The sequence below is a fragment of the Carassius gibelio genome, chromosome B3, assembly GCF_023724105.1.
Source record: "Carassius gibelio isolate Cgi1373 ecotype wild population from Czech Republic chromosome B3, carGib1.2-hapl.c, whole genome shotgun sequence".
Taxonomy (NCBI): domain Eukaryota; kingdom Metazoa; phylum Chordata; class Actinopteri; order Cypriniformes; family Cyprinidae; genus Carassius; species Carassius gibelio.
The window spans coordinates 10,438,978-10,457,957 of record NC_068398.1 but is presented as its reverse complement, the minus strand read 5'-3'; the positions used below and the strand labels follow the sequence as shown (position 1 = coordinate 10,457,957).

General features: G+C 41.1%; 1 protein-coding gene across 6 annotated transcripts in view; it reads left to right on the top strand.

Annotated features, from left to right (window-relative positions):
- The window catches only part of LOC127953278 (protein sidekick-2-like), a 128,738-nt gene that overhangs the window by 62,282 nt on the left and 47,476 nt on the right, over window positions 1-18,980 (top strand). For all 6 annotated transcript variants that reach the window (XM_052552312.1, XM_052552311.1, XM_052552309.1 and 3 more), the window contains exon 2: window positions 16,912-17,071. In XM_052552312.1, the coding sequence (XP_052408272.1) occupies window positions 16,912-17,071 (160 nt within the window). The remainder of the gene's footprint in view (window positions 1-16,911; window positions 17,072-18,980) is intronic.

Here is an 18,980-nt window from a genome sequence, read left to right as displayed (position 1 = left end):
CAAGCGTTGCAAATTCTGCCATTCATTTTTTAACAAGTGGTCCTCCTCTCCTCCTCCTTATACATCACTGATTTTCTGCAACATAACTATATATTTATGCTCAGCAGTACAACAGATATTATGTTGCCAGAAACATGATCTCAGAAAACCCCCCTTACCCTAACGTCTTATAGATCCCAATTGATCTCTCAGTGGGATTGACAGCTTGGAAGCATTTGTCAGGCGTTCACATTCCACTTGTTCATTATGACCCTTGGGGGATCTTGCCTAGTATGACTAACCGCTATCGTTCAGAAGCCGCTGGTCAATAAAAGGACAGACACCGACCATATTCACAACCTGTAATTACAATGTGCCATGCACATGACTGCAGCGTCTCCATTCTAATTAGCCTCAGGTGCATGGACTCTATTCAGGCTCATGTCTCGTAGAAGTTTCTGGATTCTCTTCAGAATGCGAGGTGCGTTGCATTCCCAGCCGGAGTCCAGGTTGCGTCTACATCCCGGGGTCCTGATCTCAGAAGCTCTTTGTTCTGCCCTGTCCATTTGGTGGGTAACTTGTGTGCATGTGTGGGCGAATGTAGGTGAAGAGTGGTCCTGAATCTTTAAAGAGCCCGATGCCTGCCTCTCGTGTTTAGCACGCCGCTCATGAGCTAGAGCCCGGCAAGGTTCGGATATTTCAATTAAAAGCAAAGCAGAGAACTGTGGTTAAAAGCAAGGAGGGAAGCTATGCGCCACTGCACCCCCCTCTTCCCTATTTCTCTGACTCCATTGTCGCAGAAACACAAAGGCTATTTTCGGCGAGCCAATGCACAGTGGGGCAAGCGGGCAGGCTGAGCTGCTCGCCTAAAAGCACTCATGACTTTTTAATCTGTGGCTGGGGGGCTGTCGTCCGGCAGTCGAGGAGCAAACCAAAGCGCTGGGGCGAGATAGAGGGATCAAAACCTCACCCGTCGCGTCGGCTCTGTCAGAGAGTGAGAGAGAGAGCTGGAGAGGTGAGGAAGTGAGGGTGGTTGGAGTTGGGAGAAGGAGGGAAAGTGTTAGATTAGTGCATTTCAGAAGTTTCTCGCAACGGGCGAAGGCTGATAAGGAGACAGAGAAAAGGGCTACAAAGGAGGACAAAGGACAGGGGACTGACAGACAGAGATACTTTGCATCATCTGACTAGTGAGCAGAGAGAGAGAGATGTGGAGGACATGATGAGGACGAGCGAGCCGTCTCCCGAGAAAACAAAATGATATCTCTTCCAAAAAGAGCACGCAGGCAGACAGTCTCATGGGCGTCATTCGGTATTAACCCATCTCTGTGTCTGATTCATCTCTGGCACCTGTTTCCACCATATGCATTCTTCCCCGGCGCAATAATCCAAAACAAATAAATATGTTTATGGCATTCTCGCCCTGTCTGTTTCAGTTATGGTGTTTCAATTCAAAAAAGATTTATTGAGTTTGAAAAGCCGCACTCAAAAGTGATCGTCAGAGAACGCCTGATGAATAATGTATCCCTGACGTTGAACTCGCCCTATGAGAAGTGCAAAATGGTGTTAGTATTCGAAGTAGTGTGCATACAATGTCAGGGGTGAAAAGGTTATAGGCCATTGATTCTGAGAGCCAAATGAAGAGTAGTTTGAAGAATGTATTTCCATGGGCTTTTTAAAATGGTTGGTGCTCTTTTTGAGCTATGTATGTGTGGACTGTCATAGCAGTAATAATTGCAATTTTGTCTTGAGTTCTGATGATTCTGATCTGAGCTCAAAAAGCATGCTTTCTGCCATGTGGCGGCTCTTATCTGAAATCAAAATGTATTTTTGTCTATCTGAGAATATGCTCATAAATAAATCTGAATGTATTAATATAATCCAGTGCGGTGAAGTATGCATGACTGTGTTTAAGTGATTCTAATAAAATTCTGAAGCGTTTAATGCCGGTTTAAAATACCAATATGCTACTCACCACGGTGACACCAATATTCCCTAATGGGTTTCATTTAAATATGTTCATTTGCGATTTTCTCCATCAATTCATTTCTATCTCGGATGTTGTAGATGGAGATTATCCTTGGGATTACAGTGTTAAAGGGGGTTAGGCGGGGTAAAAGAGACACTCTCGATGTGTATTTACCCGCAGCTTAGGGATGTAGATGTAAAAAAATGGGTCTCGCATATGCAAAATAAAACCTTGACAATATCAGCCCAGCGTCGCCCATCTGGCTTCCTGTCGGTTTGTCATTTTGCTAATATTCATTTCCAAATGTGGAGAGCTAACAGACGTTTATGATGCAAATCGCGGGCCATAACTCTTGTCAGTGTGGCAAGCAGCATTAATCTGCCAAATCACTCATCTCGGCTGGTGCCAGGAACATTAGAGCAACCTACTCTGATGGTGGGTATCTACTGCACTTTGTTTGTCTGTGTCAGCTTGATACAGGCCACCAGGTAAGAGTGGGGCCAGTGTTTTTTATGGGTACTCTGTTTGGTGCTGGATTACAATTATTTATTTGTGAAATAAATTTTTGAAGTTGTTGTTACGAGACTGAGCACATATATTGCTAACGAGACAACAATGTACTATATGGTATAGTTTAATTTCTTAATTTAATTTACATTGTGGCAGTCATTGGTGGCACACTTTTAAGTCTAGATTTCCAGGTTCCTTACAGCTGGAGGCCCTTGATAAACAGAGGCCTGAGGCACGGGCCCCCTGGCCTTGATCTGTCATTTGGGTGAGAGGATTTGAATATGGGAGATTATTATCATAAACTCAACCTCACTGAAATCTTTAAATGATGTAATGAAGGGTAGAAAGGGAATAATGAAATGGCTGTGTTGTTAATTTTAATATTGTTATTTCCATCCCTCAGGGATAAAGCTGACGTTGTGTGAAAAGTAAAATTGCTGTCTCTATAATTCTCTCTCTCACTCACTTACTGTTTATCTCCCTATTGCTTACTCTCTCTTTCTCTTTCTTTGTCTGACTCTACCATTCTCTCCTGTATTTTAAGAGCTCCTGAATATTTATAAGAGGATGTCAAAAATAGAGCTAACCTTGATTTTACTTTCACAACTTCAACCCTGCATTGAACCTCTCAGGCTGCAGTTTCCAATACTCTTGCATATAAATTGGATTTGTTAGTAGGAGGTTGCCAGTGTGACATCTGGGTGGGGTGGAAAGTATTTTTCCCCCCTACAGCAAGGTTTTTGATTCTCACCTTTGCTGCGGGAAAAGAGACAGACATTTCACAAAACTGGTGATTAAACATCACTACAGATGTTTTAGAGTTAAGACTGGAAGATATGTCAGTAGAGCCAACTGTTGCCCTACAGAAAAGTTATATGTTGTTCTCAGTTCTAACTTTTGTTCGCCATTCACAAGTTTCCCAGCACTTTCTGTATTTCTGTATTTATGGTGGTTCCCATTTGGTTGGTTCGATGGTCTGTTCAATGAAAAACAATGGCAAATGCTAATAATGAAATGTAATAATTTACCTAAATAAATATGCTTATTAACTTAAAACAGCAGTCCCATATCAGTTTAGACAACATCGTATTCACCTCTCCATTGTCAACTTGATTTATGCTTAGACAATATTTAAACTAGTGTTAATTCCATTTGTTTGGTCTATGCTGGTAAATTACACTGATTACATGCTTTTGTTTATGCATGCAGAACATTTCCAGTTTCAGAATGATTGATTTATTGACATTGTCTGCTTTAAACCTCTAGAATAAAGCAGAATCAGTGTCTGAATGTAAAATCTGGTTCCAGTAAGCTGATTTAAAGGAATATTGTAGTTCACCCAAAATCTTTAAATGCAAAGTCATAAAGGTTTTGTTGTTCAGAACAATGATGGTGATCATTGACTTCTGTATGGACAAAAATAAATGTTAATTATCTGTTACACGTATGTTCCTGTTCTGATTATGTGGTCTTTCTTGTCCCTGTCCTCTTCATGTGAATTCATCTCCGGTTGTGTTTGATTAATTAGTTTGTATTGTTTCCAGGTGTGTCCCATTAGTTTCTGCCCATCTAAACCCTGTGTTTCCTGTTTGCTGTAAAAGTCCTCCTACACAGTGGCAGTAGCTGAATCCCAACAGAACAGCAGACCAGTAAAAAAATGAGCAGCGCCTTTCCTACTCGTGATTTCTTTCTTTTTTGAATAATGCTTTGGTTTTATGTTCCGTTTATTTCTCCCCGGCCCAAATGGAGGAACGAGCAAAGTTCATTGCCCTGGCTCAGGCTAGCCCATACCCAATCGTCTTTGTGAGGGCATTCGTGCCATTCGCCCTCGCCAGCTCCCTCGAGGGGGAAACCTTCATTACGCTCTTCTGGATCAGGATCACTTACCATTGCCCCGCAAAGCTCACAGACACCACCAACCTCGTCTGGAAGGAGGCAGTCATCTGGCGTCTGGAGAATCTCCGATCCGGGACCCTTCAAACGGCCGTTCCTGAGTCAAATCAGCCGGCTGTTCCCGAATCAGTCCTGCATGCCATCAAATTCACCTGTATCCAAGGGAGGAGGAAAAGACTGTTCATGGCTATGGCCTCCTGAGTCTCCTGATCCACCCTGGAGGCTTCCCTTGTCTTCACCCTGTTCCAGTCCTGCACCATCCTCCAGGGCACCCGCCCCTTTTATTTTTTTCAAATCCTTTCCAAGGAATATTTCCGCACATAAAAGTCAGCAGATTCCATTTTGGCCTGATGAGAAGTGTGAGCTCAATTTCAAGCTCAGTTTCTCATTCCTCCTGGATGGCATTAATGTGACATACATCCATTTCATGTCTGAAACCAGTCATTAAGCCCAGCAGCTGTCCACAAATTCTTCACCCATATGCGTGGCAGACAACAAAGTACTCACTCATTTAAATAAATCTGTTAATGTGCCTTTCACCACATATTTCACTTGGCCAGACCCTAACTTGTGCTGTGGAAATCTATCCCTGTGACCAGGGCACATGAATTAAAACCACATTCGTTTCCATTTCTGACAGAAAATGCTGATCCCAAGTAGCTTGCACCACAGTTCTTGCCCTCTCCCATGTTTGTATAACCAGATGCTTATTTAGTCTATTTTTAAAGGTGTGGTCAGTCTTACTCAAACTCCAGAATTCCAGGAAGTTTATCTATACGGGTGCCATGTTAACCACAAGCACGGAGCAGATTCCAGATGCTGCTGCTCTATGCTGACTACAAAGGTTAATTGCACCTACCCTCACATGCAAGACCATCGCCGGTCACTATTGTGTCCCGGAAAACACAGTAATTAGTGTTTTGAAAAAACTCCTTTCTCCTTTTGTTTCTGTGCAGTGCCTCTCAGCCACTGATGCACAATATCAGGGTAATTGAGAAGTGAGATGAGATTCAGTGAGGAGACATGTAAGATGTGTGAGAACAATGTCATTAGCATAATGTCTGAGTGTTTGGATCCGTATCTGCGCTCTGCTCTACCATCCAGCATGGTCGGCGCATACATCTGTGCCCAAATGCCCACCGCTTCTAGACAGAGCTGGCTGTGGTAGTCTAAACACAGCTACGAGGTTCCAGCTGGAATAGAACTCTCGGAATGACAGAGGTCAGGGGTCAGCGATGAGGTGTTTAGGGATGTGGAGTGCTTGCTCTCAGTGAATGGGGACTGCTGCTGGAAGTGGGGTCATTGGGTTTTACAGGGGAGGTATAATTACACCATCTCTGAGAACACCTTCAGCACTAATAAGAAGAATGATGGGGGGAAATAGTGGTCAAAACGGTCTGTAGGAAGTGTGTGTATGTGTGCAATGGCATTACACTGTAGACTATCAGCAGGCTGAGATGAGAAACTGCTGTTAGTCTGCTCAGATTGTTGTGTATGTTCTCAAACATTAAAGTTCTTGTTCGGTCACCTCTTTTCAACTCCCCCTGTGTCTTGCTTGTTCCAGTCGCAAAGTAGTTTATTTTTTCTACTTTTGTTACCAGCTTGTGCTCCCAGATGTACTGCCATTGTGCAGTTTTTAGCCTCAATATGTTTTTGTCCTCTGTGAGTACATATTCTATCTCTCTTTTCTGAAAACCCAGAGTGTTGATGCCTCTCTGTTTTAAGTCACTCTAATGTAAAATATGGCTTGCGTATCCTTGATGGTGCAGAGCTGCATCCTTCGCTGTCCCTCCCGTACGAAATGCATGTGACTGATGTTCCTAATGCGAACCATGTTGTGCACCCTCATGACAAATAAATAAACCAGTGTCCAAGCCGAGCCCTGTCTGCTTTGGCAGGCGGACTGTTGTAAATGTAATGAAGGCAGATGATAATTCTTCTCTCTGTCAAAGCCATGCAGCTATTAGCATTTACATCCAGCCCTGCCATTCACTCAGTCACCTCGCGGCGCTCTAGCCAGCAGACGCGCAATGATAAGAATCACAATCAGCGGCCTTTCCACACATATATTACAATGCCAGCCTCCAGATACAATGCAGAACTCCTGACTATTAACAAGTGTGCTATCTCTCCAACACAGGCGTTTCAGGTGTTGGGGAGGGGTTGGAAGAAAGCAGGAGGATTCCGACAGCTTGTTCTGTGCTGTTGGAGTGTCAGTATCTCTAAGGCCCAGTGAAATGACTGCTCGAACAGATGGGGTCTAGGCTGTCCTTTCCATTTGAAATGATTGCTTCGGATGCCATTTAGTCATGAAGAATGCAATGTGTGATTTCCTGTAGGGGAGCCTAAAAGGCTATATCAGCCTGTAATTACACTGTGTGTTTGTCATTTTTGTGTTTGTTTGTTTTTTGACTCATTCTTTTGCGAGCCTGGCATTAAGTGAGCGAGGTTTTGGACAGTGCCATGTCATACGTCCAGGTGCTCTACCATAATGGAGCCAGTGAAATAATAATGTGTGGATGGAATGCTTTCCCACCACCCCATCAACTAATTAGGATCTAATTATCCAGGCAAGTGTAAACAATCGCAGCAGATGGCAGAATGCGCAGAAGTAACTCTAATGACCCGGGGCTCAGTGGAATTCTCATTTCGATGCCTTTGTTTGTTATTTTCCTCCATTATTCTTTGCCCTACTTTCTAAATACAGTTCGTAGCTGCCTCTTCATGCCATGCCAGAGTGCTTTCCTGCCTCCGATCTTTCTTCTTTACACTTTGGTGAGGTGTTTGCATGCCGTCAGCTTACATGATGTAATTTATCTTTGCAGTATGATCAAGTGAATTTGTAGCTTGCGCTCTCATTTAACGGTTTTGTTTGCCACCTACCTACTTGCATTAAATTAGACTTGAAGACAAGCTCTAAGATGTAGTTCTCTATAAGTAGGCACATAATTACAGCGCACATGCCATTAAAACTTCAGTGCTCCCTCTGCTTCGCTCCAAAACTCACTACTCAAGTCCATCAAAACAGTATCTGACTTCACAGAGTCCACTGGATTTAGAGAGAAACACGCAGTAGGGGCAACTGATTGGGATTCTCAGGGGCATTGACAGAGGGGTTAAAAAATAGATGTGGATGAAGTACGAGGGTGCACTGCATCTCATTAATTGATGATTGGTGTGCACAGTTGCTTCTCCATGTTGTGCCAAGCACTCTGGTACCTAATTAATCTCATGGATATCAGAGACAATCCCAGGGCGCATGCATCCCCTGTTGTTGAGTCAGTGTGAGACTGAGAACCAGTGAAGGAGAAAGGCAGATGAAACAGGAGGGAGGGAGAGTAGAGAGGGGTGGGTAAAGATGCAAACAGAGGTGAGTAGAAAGAGTAGTTATAGAGGGAAATGCAAGGCGACAGCATATGCACAGTGCCAGAGACTGTGACGAAGTGGCAGAGAAAGAAGAAGTGACAAAAGGTAAGAAAATAGATAGGTGTTGAAAGAAAGAGAGGGCGGGGAAAGAATGTGTGCTGGCATTGTGTCGATGCCACCTTCAGGAGGCTGTGCTCGGATAATTCAATCTGCCGACCACTGACTGCCCCCCATTCTGTCTTCACTTCTAATTAAATCTCTATTTGATAGCTCAATGCCGCCTCTAATTGTGTTTTGAGTTACGTCACTGGCTACCCACAGCCCCCTGGATCAAAATCGCAATGCCGTGCTACATTACACCTCAATTAATCGCATCAATTACACACCCATTAACCCGCGGCAACCTACTCATACTGCAGTCATAGACAGATGTGCTTAGAAAACCTGAGGAGCTAATGAAATTCAGAGCTATGAGAGACTGCAAATTACCCCACCGATTGAATTGCAACAGAAGTCAAACAAAGTAATTCCGAGTTCCTTTATTATTCTACGCCTCATTCAACAGACCTGTGGTGATTTCAAAGAAAGACGACAACAACAGTAAAAAAGAAGCCTTTTCTCTCTTTCTTGGTGCTATCACAATCTGCCTAAACAAAAGAACCCTTGGCACTGCTGAAGCGCCTACACTTGTGTCTCACAAATGTAATTTTACCAGCCATAAATACACCATCAGATACGATACGCAGTAACGTGGATCGGAACGCCGGATGTGATGGTGACGATAGTGCTGCGGCCACACTGCTGTTGCATCTGTGTTTGTCTTAATGTGGCAACATGCTTGTTTGGCCTGCAGGGTAATGGGGCTCTTCACCTTGCTGACAGGGTGGAGGGCACTTTGCACGCTTGGAGAGTTGATGAAGTGTAAATCGGCAGGGTGTCATTGTCACCGTGACAACCGCCGCTGAAAGAGAGTGACAGATCAGGCTGACCTTCAGCAAGGACCGGGAGCGTAGAGCAGGATTGTTCCTGTGCCAGTCTCGTACACTCACCTGGTCCAGCAGACAGACAAACACGTACATTGATTTCTCCAGTACTGCACCTGAAGGCTAGGGGCACAGTCACTACAGGCACTACAAGAAGTGCTGTGCTCTTTTTGGCAAGATAAATCAGAGTTGACCATTACCCCAGGGTTCTACAATGATTCAGAAAAGGGCACCACTTAAAAAACACCTTTAAGCAGGAGGTTGTGTAGAACTTGCATCCACTTATTTTAAGCCTTTGTGATGAGAAAAGCAGGACTGGCTTACATGCTTATGCACAGGTGCCAGAGGATTACGCGGAATGGGACATGGCCCCTATCGTGTTTGGAAAAAGGGAGGGAATGGCAGAACAAGTGTGCAGTCCGAGCCCCAAGAGTATGATCGCGTGCCAGCATGGTGCAGTGAAAGCTCTGAGGGGCATGCTTTATGGATCCTGGCTGGTGCCTGTGGTCTTTGTCTCAGAGCTATTAAAATTCTGTGTGTGCAGCCTGAGTGGAGCGTTGCCATTCGTGGTTGGCTGTCAGTTAGGTAGAAGTGCTTCTTTGTCATTTCTAAGGTGGCCAGTGGTGGCAAGGTGGAAAAGGGCACAGCAGTATTATGGTCTCGGCCCGACCAAGCATGAAGAGAACATTAACCACCCCCTGACTTCGGCCAGCTCAGCCTGCCCGCTGCGGGCTCCTCCACCATAGAGGAACCTCCCTTAGGTTCTCCATCTGGACTAACAATCCATGCTACCCAACGCCCCCACGCACAAACGTACAGTGTGTGGAAGAAACCTCAATATAGGACATGTTATTCACCTAGTGCGCATTAACATGCTTTTTATCTCCTGCACCCCTCTTCCTCCATGAAAAACAACACAAAAAGGCATCCTGCCTTTAGTTTTGTCTTTTTCTTCCACTTCTGAACCACAGAGATTCTGATGAGAAATGGCACCTGCGTTATGGCTCATTAAGGCTGAGTTTAGCATCATCCTGACCTGGGGTTTCTTTTCTCTGTGGGCACGCTCTCCTGCGGACCTAGCCCGCCCACTCAGAGCAGATTTTAGAGAGTGAAAAACAGAGCTGCTTAACCCTGCCTGAGCCCCAACAGATCAAAGCCTGGCGCTCAAACAGTGAAGAGGCCACAGGCACTGACTGACATTCTCATTACAATATGGAGATCGCTCTCAGCACCAAGAAGCTTCCTGTGTGAGGACAATGTCAGACCTCTGCAAACTAGTCTGTGCTCTGCCTCCATTTCATGCTAACATAACCTTTCGTCTGACATAATAGGAACCCATGGGAGTGAAATTTTCACCACATTGTGTACTCGGCCACAAAGACCTTGTGTGTTTTTTTTTAGCCTAAAACAACACAGCTGCTCCAACCCTTTAGAAATCTCGACCACAAACATTAATGGTTTAGACAAACACCACAGCTTTCTTCAGAAACTGTTTAAAATCTAAGGTCTTGGTTCTGCTTCACTCAGAGGAAAGTTGTGGAGAGGTTTGTCTTTCATAGGGGACATTATGGAGTTATCCATCTTGGCATCAGTGTTTCTGACCGATCACAATTTATCTCCATGCTTCTTCAAAAATTTATTTAAAAAAAAAAAACATGGGGAAATTGGTAACCTACAGTTAAACTTTAGAGCAGGGGTATTAGCCAAAAAATAATGTAGTCCTTTCCCCAGGCTGTTTAGAAAATAATTGTTCGAAGTTCCAGCCACATAAGAAAACAAAATGGCCAAATGATTTGACAGATTACTAATAAAAGCTAAATGAGCTGTAATCCAGTATTGTTAACGTCCATTTACCTGCCTTTCAGCAAGGACTATTTGTAGATTTTGGTACCTTGGCAACTATGGGCAAAGTATAAGACATTCTTGAGTGGTATTTATTAAATAAAACGCACAGTTTTCTCTTCATTTAATTAGATTTTTGTCTAGAAGAAACGATTAAGATATCAAAGAAAGTCTCACTTATGATTTTTCTTTCCTGCGGGCAGTCTAGATGAGACTTTCACAAGATGGCACAAACAATCGAACAGCCAAACCACACACACACATATGCACAACCGTCCATCATATCGTTGTAGGGGGGATGCTGCTTTCAGCCAATCGATGTGGAGTCTGATTTTGCACCTGAGGTCTCTAATGGTGGTATGTTTATAGTGTGGCATTGCTAAGTGGATCTGCCTCTCCACTGGCTGTGCTGAATGGCAGTGCATTTACTGGAGGATAAAATGACTGTGGTGGCATGGTTGGCGAGCGATGTGCACTCAGGGTGGGGGATAGTGAGGACTGGGTGGAGGATGGATTTGAAATGCCTGGCAGTCTATGTCTGCACACAGAGGAATTGTTTTTAACAGCCCGTTACCCAATGGCAATGATTTGGAGGGTTGATTACGCTTGATTAGGCCGATAACAGTTTCAGTCCTTTAGACAAAAATAATTACCCATTCTTAATGCATGTGAGCATGTGGATGAATGATTGTTGTTATAGGTACTTATACATATGTGCATGACCATAGCGAAAAAAAAGAAGAAGAAAAAAATGGGAATATGGGAATGAATATGTTTTGGGCCTCCTTGTCTACAGGCCCCAGACAGCATTTTAAGTTGCCACACTCTGAAAGTTGTTTATATGTATAATATACTTGTGTGTGTATACAGTATTGTTCAAAATAATAGCAGTACAATGTGACTAACCAGAATAATCAAGGTTTTTAGTATATTTTTTTATTGCTACATGGCAAACAAGTTACCAGTAGGTTCAGTAGATTCTCAGAAAACAAATGAGACCCAGCATTCATGATATGCACGCTCTTAAGGCTGTGCAATTGGGCAATTAGTTGAATTAGTTGAAAGGGGTGTGTTCAAAAAAATAGCAGTGTGGCATTCAATCACTGAGGTCATCAATTTTGTGAAGAAACAGGTGTGAATCAGGTGGCCCCTATTTAAGGATGAAGCCAACACTTGTTGAACATGCATTTGAAAGCTGAGGAAAATGGGTCGTTCAAGACATTGTTCAGAAGAACAGCGTACTTTGATTAAAAAGTTGATTAGAGAGGGGAAAACCTATAAAGAGGTGCAAAAAATGATAGGCTGTTCAGCTAAAATGATCTCCAATGCCTTAAAATGGAGAGCAAAACCAGAGAGACGTGGAAGAAAACGGAAGACAACCATCAAAATGGATAGAAGAATAACCAGAATGGCAAAGGCTCAGCCAATGATCACCTCCAGGATGATCAAAGACAGTCTGGAGTTACCTGTAAGTACTGTGACAGTTAGAAGACGTCTGTGTGAAGCTAATCTATTTTCAAGAATCCCCCGCAAAGTCCCTCTGTTAAAAAAAAGGCATGTGCAGAAGAGGTTACAATTTGCCAAAGAACACATCAACTGGCCCAAAGAGAAATGGAGGAACATTTTGTGGACTGATGAGAGTAAAATTGTTCTTTTTGGGTCCAAGGGCCACAGGCAGTTTGTGAGACGACCCCCAAACTCTGAATTCAAGCCACAGTACACAGTGAAGACAGTGAAGCATGGAGGTGCAAGCATCATGATATGGGCATGTTTCTCCTACTATGGTGTTGGGCCTATTTATCGCATACCAGGGATCATGGATCAGTTTGCATATGTTAAAATACTTGAAGAGGTCATGTTGCCCTATGCTGAAGAGGACATGCCCTTGAAATGGTTGTTTCAACAAGACAATGACCCAAAACACACTAGTAAACGGGCAAAGTCTTGGTTCCAAACCAACAAAATTAATGTTATGGAGTGGCCAGCCCAATCTCCAGACCTTAATCCAATTGAGAACTTGTGGGGTGATATCAAAAATGCTGTTTCTGAAGCAAAACCAAGAAATGTGAATGAATTGTGGAATGTTGTTAAAGAATCATGGAGTGGAATAACAGCTGAGAGGTGCCACAAGTTGGTTGACTCCATGCCACACAGATGTCAAGCAGTTTTAAAAAACTGTGGTCATACAACTAAATATTAGTTTAGTGATTCACAGGATTGCTAAATCCCAGAAAAAAAAATGTTTGTACAAAATAGTTTTGAGTTTGTACAGTCAAAGGTAGACACTGCTATTTTTTTGAACACACCCCTTTCAACTAATTGCCCAATTGCACAGCCTTAAGAGCGTGCATATCATGAATGCTGGGTCTTGTTTGTTTTCTGACAATCTACTGAACCTACTGGTAACTTGTTTGCCACGTAGCAATAAAAAATATACTAAAAACCTTGATTATTCTGGTTAGTCACATTGTACTGCTATTATTTTGAACAATACTGTATATATATATTTTGTTTGTGTGAGACCTCCGTCCAAACTGAGATCTGTTTTTACTTATCATCGCCCCCTAGAGGAGAGATTCTATAACATGCCTTTGGTGCACCTCGCAGCACAGAGAAATTAGCACAATGTTTAACAACCCTGCAACAGAGCTCCAGGGCTTGCTAGCTTATTGCCTCAATTAATACCAGCTTTAATTGGCTTTCCACAAACACAAAGGCAATCAGATCCATGTCACCTACAGAGAACGACTCGGTAGCGATCGATAGGTCCCATCATCTGCTCCTTGTGAGGGAAATGAAAGCACTTTGTCTCCTGGCTGTAGGCACCCGCATGCAGAGCTTTTTGTTTGTCTGTGAGACTGTATAATCCAGCTGCTTTAGAAAGACTGAAGATGAATGGATTCCACGGCACACTATAGCTCATTCTGTCAGGTTTGCAGGCGGAGCGACTGCATCTTAAAGTTATCTTCAAAACCTTCCCTCACTTAGCCCGTCAGGCCCCTGAAATTCTCACCTCACCCTTCCTCTATCAAGATTTCAGACATCTTCAGAGCGTCTCAGCATCACAACAGAAAAATTGTTTCTGAAATTGTCTTTTATATTTTAAGAGGCCAAATTCAGTTTCTCAAACAATGTTTAGCTTTTCGTTATTAATGTCTTCTTTTGCCTCTGTTTCTGTCTCTCTCACTCTAAGCATGATGTGAATCAGCAGTGAGACATGTTTCATCGTTCTTTGCTGGTAGTAAACAACATCTCTTTCAAACAATCAGTCGGTTGAATATGTGGCCAGATGGGTTGTGCACAAGCTCTGACGTGATATATATACATATTCAACCGGCTGATTGATTGAACGAGATGTTGTTTACTACATTTGTTTATATATATCAAAATGAATGCCAAAAATAGAACTTTAAAGAAGGAAACAGTCACAGCTCCAACTACAACAGTAACTGTAACCTTCCTTAGGTCTATTTCCTCTCATCCCCTGCGGACATCAGCCACTGTGTGGTCACCATGCCAGTGGTGCCGTCACGGTGTTGTCACTGTCTGAAACCTTCACACTTCACTGTATTTCCATTGGATTCTTCAAAATGTGGTTGAAGACACACCTTTAATGGACTATGGCAACTTTAATCTTGGAAACCAAGGCAGATACAAAAAGTATAAAAAATCAAACAAAGCAAATATAAGTCAAAACTAGGTAATAGTGAGATGTAGATGAAAATAGTTAACTAGTTAAATAGTTAAATAGTAAATAGAAAACAGAAAATGTGGTATTATGATTGGTTGATTGCTCTGCCAATGTGATAATGCCCACCTGTCTTTTTCACAACCGGTCTGTAAATAAGCCTGAATGGGTCTAACAGGTGGCAATGGATGGACTGATTACGAAGTAAACAAGTCACTCATTTGGACATTACCAAATGAATTGAAATTAATTTGAAATGCCTTTACCTAAGATCTATTGATTGATGGTTCAAAAAGTATACATAAAACAACAACAATAACAAATGTAAAAAAAAATGATTATTATAAACTGTGAATAATATTAGATTACAACATTTAGTACTAACAAATAATGTATATACTAGGTATGCGCCGATGTATCGGTCACCGATATTTATCATCCTACTTTTCTAACCATCGACATATCGGTTTAAAAAAGCAGATATAACAAACCAATGGTTTATTAATTAACTGCATGAAGGCACTGAGCTGTATAATGTCTGTTGCATGCTAATCAAATAACAAAAGACAAAATATTGCACACTATTCTTGACTAAGGGTGTGTTCCCACTTGTAGTTCAGTTCGTTTGGTTCATTTGGTCTTGACCAAAGAGGAAAATTATACATTTGGTCCTGGTCTGCTTAGCATTCACATTAGCATTTTTTGACAGCAAACAAAGGTGACACTTCCGGATCATTAACCGTTATAGGTAAATAACGAGGAGAATAACAGCATGCAGTAAACAGTAAAATTTTTGCGCTACAAACCAGTGTGTTCATAATTAAGATAATACATTAAAATAATGCTAAGACACACAAATTTTCAACATCAAGCAGTAAAACAAACTTTTTTGTACAGTTAAAAATAGCAGGATGCAGATGAGACCATAAGCCAGACCCATAGAATTTACAAATGGCCGTGCCATTTGCGACAAGGCAAAGGTGAATAGCTCCGTAAAATAGAAAACACGTCAACATAAGAGTCCCACCTTAGTAAAGGGGGTCTCATACATATTTAAACTTACAAAATATATAAAAATGTATTCAAAAACTAATTTGAAGATTCATCATGGTAAAGTGAAGTGTTATTTTACATTTGTTTACTTTATTCCTGTACCTGAAAACTGTGAAACTTACCAAAAAAGCACTATTTATTGTAAATCTTTGTTCTGTTGTATTTATGCAGGCCTACTGAATTTGAAATGGATCCAGTCCATGTTCTTTAGAAATTATTTGATGAGACAGCAATAAAACTGATAGTATAATTTAATGCAGTTTTTTTTTTTTTTTTTACTTTGCTCATTTAAAACATGAACAAAATGATTTTGATGCCAAAATGTCAAATAAGAGAGGAAGTGACAAATATTGGTATCGGAGTCGGCCAATAAGTGTTTGTTTAAATCGGTATCGTATTAGCCCCCCCCCAAAAAAATCCTATCGGTTACTGCAGTATATTAGGGTATTTTTTCAAGCAATATTAATATGTGACTTTTGTACTTTAATATACCCTGAGCACATTTTATACTATTTATTTGCATTTGGTTGTCCTAAATGTACAGTAAATCAATGGTTTTCGATATTTTTGACTCCCATTCAAGACAATATTTGAATGCTGTTCTATTGAAGAGTTATATTTAACACTGGTACTTCAATAAAATAAGTTTTAATTAAAATGTATAAATAAATGTGTTGGTTGTAATGCAATGTCACTTTAATATATTTATTGATTTTCCATGTTTTTAAGAATTTTAATTAAGATTATATTAATGTAACTAAATCTATTTTTAAGACTTGTTATAGGGCCCACCTGGAAGTTGGCTTAGGCCCTCAAGTGGGCCCCGGGCCTCTGGCAGAGAACCAGTGGTGTAGAGTAAATAAAATGTATTATACATTTCTCCCTTGGAGGAAATATCTGCTCATATTCATGTACAGAAGACATTTACAGAAGACCATTAAATGCCAGTTCTACAGTAACTAGCATTGTTCTCCAGTATTTTCTTTTACTTCCACTTCTCCTCAAGTGCTACACTGTTCTACTGAAGCGTACTGCTGACTACATGCATTGTTTTGGTCTTGGTGATTTTGCCAAGTAAGACATATACCTAGATCAAAATTTTTTGATGATCCTTCGATCAACATTGGTGTCCAAAATATAGAATTAACCTTATTCTTACCCCAAACCTAACCCTACTGATAATTTATTCTTAAAACCAGTGGGAAATGCTAGCTGATTAACAAGAGTGTAGAAGCACCTAACCCTGATTGTAAGCCTAAAACTGATATTTCCTGAAAATAAATCTCTATTCTGATTGATTGATTGGAATGTTGTTCCAGGATCAATAAGGATGTTAATCCAGGAACTTGCTGTACTTGGTGAAATCATGCTCAGTGTATTGTTTTCTACCTTGGATTAATTTGCTCTTATTATTCTGGTTTGTAATTAACTTTGGATAAAAGCGTCTGCTTAAATAAATGAATTTAAATGTAACAACAGCCCTAAGCTTGACTCTAAATCTTAGACTTATATCGGATTGGTTGACAGAAATCTTGTCTCTGTGCTAACAAGAATGTTGATCCATGAACATGTCCTACTTGAGTGAAACATGCTAAGCCTCTTTGTTTCTCTCTCACTCTCCCTGCCTCCAGATGATGTCCCACCCTACTTCAAGATGGAGCCGGTGGCAACCCAAATCCACCTAGAAGGGAACCGGTTGGTTCTCACCTGCATGGCTGAGGGCAGCTGGCCTCTGGAGTTTAAATGGCTTTACAACGGTACAGAGTTGACGCGTTTCTCCTTGGAGTACAGGTGACACTTCCCATCTTCCCACTGCTGTATGAGTGTTTCTGCAACTAAGAGCACTTTTGGCTCTGTAGACATATTGAAAATGCACATTCGCACAGGTAATTTCATTTGTGCACTAGTTATTTAATTCGTTTATTTTAAAGTCGTGAACATTCAATGTATAATTTCACATCTCAAATGATGTATTGCATTTAATACCATTTTGCATTTTGTGGTGGAAATAGTGTTGGTGATGGAAATGCCATTTTAATTTTGACATTTACAAAAAAATGACATTTTAAGGATAAATCGGAGAACTCTTTTGTGTGGCTTATTTTTCCAAAAAGCACTATATATATATATATATATATATATGTATATATATATATATATATATATATATATATATATATATATATATATATATATATATATATATATGTTTTTGCCGAATTTTCATATTTGAAGATTGAACGCCAGGGTCAGGGAGAAGAATAAAACAATAAGATCTATTCAAAAAAGAGATTTCAAAAGTAGAAAAGAAAATACTGAAGGCCTGGTAAAAAATCAACCTCTGGGTCACAAAGATGCCTGTAGTTGAAGAAGCACGCATTCATCACTCCGACAGCTTAATAAGGATCACAAATAGAACATTAACCACAGTTTCAATTGCAACAAATTTCATTCAGTTTTCTGGTATTTATTGTCTTCTTCCTTTTTAGTGAGTCAAGAGCGTTTGTGGATTGTAATCCTCTTGAGTTGTAGTGCCTCATTCCCTCCGCAGCCATGAAATCACACTCATATTGCCTCTCAGCTCACATTAAATGAGAATGAGATGTATTTCCTGAGCGATCCCTGTCGTCCATGTTTTGTTATATGTATTCTGCATAAATGTTGTATCCCTGGTGAAAGCAGTGAAGAATTATCCATCAAGAAAGAGCAGGTAGCCGAGTACCTTGTAAATAATTTTCAACAGCTTCAAGAGCTATGTAATATTTATATTTGAAAAGGCAAAGTGTTTTCTCCCCCTCTCTCTCTGGTCGTAGTGAGGTGGCTTGGCTGTATTATTTTCCTGCACTCTTCGTACCTGCTGACCACAGGACTCCAGATGGACTCTTTCATATTTGCCTTTGCATTATAAGACGGCCTAATAGCTAAAAGTCCAAGCAACCCGCAGCGCTTGCTCTAAGTAGGGGTCAAGTCAGATGTTTTCTGGAATTTTTGAGAGGTTCCTGCTCGCTACAGCTTTTCTGCCTGTCAGTCAAGACAATAGCAGTCTGCAGATTCGCTTCCGATGCAGTCCGCAGAGCATCTCCAAAAGATCCCTGGTGACTGAAACTTCCCTGCAGTCTCCTATGTCTCTCACACTGATATGTATGTGTGTTTTTGCATAGTTTCCCTTTTTGAGCAAGTGGAGACTTGCTCTCTTCTTTGTAAAACTAAAGTATCTGAAAAAGAGCTGGCAGTGTAAAAATGAGGCTTGACTAGCCTTGAGTAAAAGCACCACTGCCCACATGCTTAGCTTTCTCTTTATCACTCTATTTAACTAATAGGTCTTGCCACAGGTTTGTGACTGAAGCAGTGTGTGTAGGTGTAAAAACACACTTGTGTACTTAATGTTTTCATGATGACAGCCTAGTTTTAGTTTTTATTTCAATAGCATACATGAGCACATAACCCATATCGAAGACCCCTCATTTACTCACTCTCATCTCATTACAAATCTGTGTGACTTTTGCTCAAAATATCTTCTTTTGTATTTGAAAGGAGAAGTAAAACATACCGGTTTGGACTGGTGTGATATGGAGCAAAAGATGAAAGGATATTCAATTTTGGTTGAATTATTCTATATATTATATACAGTGTAGATCAGAACTTTTTTTTTTTCTCTTAAAATAATTGAATCGTTCTATTTGAAGGATTTTTTGTCGTG